Here is a 4,505-nt window from a genome sequence, read left to right as displayed (position 1 = left end):
TGAATCATCCCTATGATGTCATTATGATGCAAGAATGAGTAATTATGACGCAGTTATGACTGCATTGTCCTTGGCGTTCGACCTTGACGGGCACGTGGTGGCCTCATGTATGTGAGTCATCGTGACATAATTGACATTTTTTTGTAGAAATGTTATGTATAACATATTTAAAGGCTCTGCAAGCGGATGAAAGATTACCACTTGCCAGCATATTAAAGTATTAAATAATCGTGCTCGAAGTGACGAATGCGGTTGGACTGTTATTCTTGAAACATGGATGATATTTCCGAACAGCTAGCGCAGTTTCGCTCCGCTTCCCTTGTCGCGTTATTTTGTTTGCTTTCGATTCTTTTATTTGTACCCAGCCGATCGGAAAGTCATATCAAGGCCATCAATGAGGCTTCAAAAGCTTGGACGAACGACACGTTGATTTTCGGGCAAGATCAGCGTAGGTGCATAACTTAAACACTATGGCTGCGTGCACGGGTGACCTTTATGTGTCCGCATGGGTGCTGGCTCCGTGCACGGGAAATCGCCACGGGCTTTCGCTGCGTACACGGATTTTTACATTTAGGACAGCATATTTTTGAATTTTACTTTGTAAGTTATAATTTCGTACTCATAAACTTCTTTTCACATTCTATGCAACAGTGAATATTGATTTTCCAGCAGATGCTGTGGCCTATTTTGTGGTATGCCACAATCGAGGTACAGCTACAAAAAATTTTGTTTTCCGGCTTTTGTTAACAAGGGAAAAGGTAATGGCGTGATGTTTATGACCAAGAAAGCGACCTTCAGATTACCTCACATTATTTCCGCTTGGAATGTTGTCTTTCCCTGTGCAAGACTTTAAACAAATGCAGTGGCCATTGCGATAGTGCAGAGCCACTTTAATTAACGCACTTTTGAATTTGACACCGTTCCCTGATCGCACCCACCCATTTTCCCCTTATCTAACACCATTAAATGACCTCATAAACGCTGCGCTTCCGCCTTTATCTTCCGACCTGAAAATCGGCTGTAAAAATGTTTCTTTTTATTTCAAGCGATTTTAACGAAAAGAATTTGCCCGTTAAAGCAGCCCACGCCCGTGTTTTCCCGTGCACGCAGCATCGGCTAAACTTAAATCCTTACTTAAATTATACTCTGTACGTCCGTGTACAGTATGTGTGTGTGTGTTGTGTATCCAGTTTCCTGGTTAGCCATAGAATTTTGTAGTTTTATTCTATTTAGAGCCGGAAGAGACGCAGGCGGCTACGCTGAGTGTTTGCCCCAATGTGCCTATTGAGCAGATGGTGAATATTACCCAGGGACACGAAGGCGATGAAATACCTCGTAACATGTCCACTTTCTATAAAAAGCTAACGGAGCATTATGAAAAACTCTTTTTTCTACGGGGCGCGAATGCATTAGCTTTTAACGTACGAACGGAATGGAACGTGTTGGTTTTCGCCAGCTATCTTGAACTGGGACCTCTCGTCGGTTCTCATTTGGTGACGTTGGAGTTAAGCAATGCCACGGTAACCGAAATACAAGATGCGTTGACGTTTGCGTGGTTACCAAGTTTCGGTAAGATCTCGAAAGGGGGATTATTAGCACAACCAGTGTACTGCGCAATGCGCATTAACAAAAGTATGTATTTGCGTCTGGTATTACGCGGACATCTTTTTATAATTATTCTTGCACAGGAACGGTATAAAAGGTTTATTACAATATTTAGTTATGCATTTGTTCAATTTTAATACGTAGTGCTTCTATCAGTTCTGATAATAAGTACAATACAATTTTATGAGGCGTATTGCAGATCATAAAGCGAAGCCAGTAAATTGTACACCGGGAAGAAGTACAAAAAAGAACCAATGCAGAAATTATAACGACATAAATTACTTAATTCAATTAAAATGAGGCTGTGCACGATAGAAAAAGGCAACTGGACAGCCACCCACGTCGAAATCGTGCAGATAGACGATGATCGTCCGTTCTTTTCGGCTAACGGGTATTTTCTCTCACCTTCGCACGATTTGCAGAACAATCAGAATTGTGTTTACTGCTGACATTGCACAGGTCACCAGTTATGCGGATTGTGTACACGCTACCTGTCTCCCCTGCCGCTATTCCCACAAATTTCACAAAACTTCCATCAGCATATCCGTGGATATTTGCCCGCAATACGACTTACCATGAACTACCGAGAATCCCTCTACCTGCTCGTGAAGAATTCTGTCAGCGTTTGCGGAGTAAAGGACTGACTGTATACTTGGGACCAGTCTTTTCGGGCAGCTTCAATGCCGGGAGAGGGCAGCTGTATCTTGGAATTAACTCCTCTTCCGGGAAGTTTGACACTGACCTGTTACCACAGGACTTACTGGGACAAGTGCGACAGGCGCGAATGGAGGAGGGTTGCGGCGATGCCGATATGGGTGATGTGCAAATCCATTTCAGTCCGTTCGCCACTTGGATAGCGCCCATGCGAGAAAACGGCTCATTTTTTGAGTAAGAATACCAGGAAACTTATTTGTACAGTAGCGAAATATTTTGCGGCTGGGATTACAGGATAAAGGTCATGCCGCTTCAATTCAAGTTGTTCGTGAAACAAAAAGCCCTCGTGTACAAGAGCATTAACCTGACACCGCTGGCAAATGATACCGACCGCTACTACGCACGTTTAGACAGCGCTGGTGATGGCGAGGTTTTCCCTTCAAATGCCCGCTTTATAGAAACAGCGCCACTGAATCCTCTTCATTCATTCCGCATGCATCTTGACCATTCGATGGCTATCCAGCTTTTGCCAATGCTGGAAACGGCAATGGCTGCACGCCTGAATGAAGAATTTCAGAAAACTTGGAAAAATGACACAGGTAGACTTTTGTTCTGACGAAAATTTTCAAGTTTTACCACGATATTTGAACAGGTTTCGACTATGATCGCCATTGGGTGACGGTGCACTTGTGGAACTTTGATCCTGACGGTTGGGTAATTAACTTTTTTGTGACACTCCACAAACATGGTTTTTACATCAACCTGGATGCCAGACTGCCGTACGCTAACAACATTTATCGCAAACTGAATGGCCTCCAGCTGCCAACCGCAAAATTCGTGTACACTCTGACAAATTCTCCCCTTCCCAGTCTCTTAAAGGAAACAATAAAATCAGTGACTTTGCAAAAGTGTGACACGGAAAAGGATTTGTACTTTGATGAAGACACGTTATGTCCCTTGAAAAGCGCTTTTACTTTATATGTTGAACCAGTTAAGCCGCTGCGATCGCGCACTCACTCGTTGGTCAACGGTTGGAAAGTAGAAACGTTGGTAAGAGAGTGAGAGTAACTACAATCTGAATGAACGTGAACGTATGAATACACTAGATGAAGCATTTTTCAAGGCTGCCTATAAGCCACACCCACAAAAGTGAAAATGTCACAAAAGTGAAAATGAACTACCGTATATTAGTTTACGTTCGCACTGATTTTCGGCAGAGTCCTGATCAAATACTGGAAGCTGTACAGCAAGCATTTGCCGCAGCAAATCCCGTGACAATGGATGACATGACACTGACGCTAACGCTGACTGAGTGGAGAGATGGCTGGAAGACTGTTAATGGGTGAGTGCAGATCAAGCGGTGACGTTGTGCGCAATGAAGGACTTGAACGATGCTATTCTTTCCTAACGATGCTATGCTAATAAAATCCACTCTGCATGAAATTGTTTTTAACGATATGGCCTTCTTTTGGCAGAGGCGATACTTCGAGATTCTACTTCGCACTATCGACTCCCAAGACGAAGAGCGGATCGTACTGGCGTTTGTGGCGCTATCCAACATTCGATGGCCTCAACAAGTTTCTGAATATAACCGCAAAGGCTCGCATTGTGGATACTTGGACAGTAGCTTATTAGTAATACATTTTTTCGGTAACTTAACAGATCTAGTGCTACCCCTGACGTTAGTTTTTTTTTTCTTCTTTCTGAAATCTACAAATCATCTGAATTCCACGTAACCAGCTGTAGAGAAAAGATGCATCAGAAAATTAACATCCTATCTCTAAGACTGTGTGCGTGGCCAGTGACGACTGCATCCGTCGAACGACAGTCAGCCCGTTTCCTCGATTAAAGGTCAGTGCGATGGAGAATTATCAGAAGGGATTGCCTGTTTTGTTTACTGGCGATCATCAGCCTCAGAAGGTTTCTGCTTAACTGTTGCGAATTCTTTACAAATTGTGGTGTACTCTAGATCTCTATCTGTGCAGTGAACACAACAGTGTCCAGTCCGTAAAATATCGGCTGTTTGTACACTCGTCTACAAATAATTACCGCATAATAAGAAAAAATATTGATTTTCTTAGTTTACCAGCTCCTCTTGTTACCGATGTGTGAATTCCCTTGTAGCAACATACTGAACTCGCAACGAACCAGAACAATCAAAATATACATAAGCAATCTTCTGCGCAGCAGCGCATCAACAGATAAGTCCTAAATGATCCCTTGTCTAAAAGATCCAAGGGAAACCC

General features: G+C 43.0%; 1 protein-coding gene across 1 annotated transcript; it reads left to right on the top strand.

The window, feature by feature from the left end:
• Nucleotides 1-228: 228 nt before the first annotated feature.
• Nucleotides 229-4,001, top strand: LOC129601807 (uncharacterized). Its single transcript, XM_055500743.1, has 8 exons — nt 229-448; nt 1,234-1,569; nt 1,921-1,996; nt 2,065-2,493; nt 2,554-2,858; nt 2,912-3,309; nt 3,477-3,601; nt 3,735-4,001. The coding sequence occupies exons 1-8, from the start codon at nt 274-276 to the stop codon at nt 3,892-3,894; spliced, it is 2,004 nt and encodes a 667-aa protein (XP_055356718.1). The 5' UTR covers nt 229-273; the 3' UTR covers nt 3,895-4,001.
• Nucleotides 4,002-4,505: the final 504 nt, after the last annotated feature.

Source organism: Paramacrobiotus metropolitanus, unplaced genomic scaffold (assembly GCF_019649055.1).
Source record: "Paramacrobiotus metropolitanus isolate TYO unplaced genomic scaffold, Prichtersi_v1.0 Parri_scaffold0000001, whole genome shotgun sequence".
NCBI classification, from domain to species: Eukaryota; Metazoa; Tardigrada; class Eutardigrada; order Parachela; family Macrobiotidae; genus Paramacrobiotus; species Paramacrobiotus metropolitanus.
Note: the sequence above shows the minus strand (reverse complement) of the source record. Positions and strands in the feature narration are given on the sequence as shown.

Bases quoted from the DNA above. Each gene is read 5' to 3' on its own strand.
- LOC129601807 (XM_055500743.1), top strand. From the start codon at position 274: ATGGATGATATTTCCGAACAGCTAGCGCAGTTTCGCTCCGCTTCCCTT. The intron at 449-1,233 runs GTAGGTGCATAA...TATTCTATTTAG, and splicing joins GATTTTCGGGCAAGATCAGC to AGCCGGAAGAGACGCAGGCG. The intron at 2,859-2,911 runs GTAGACTTTTGT...ATATTTGAACAG, and splicing joins AACTTGGAAAAATGACACAG to GTTTCGACTATGATCGCCAT.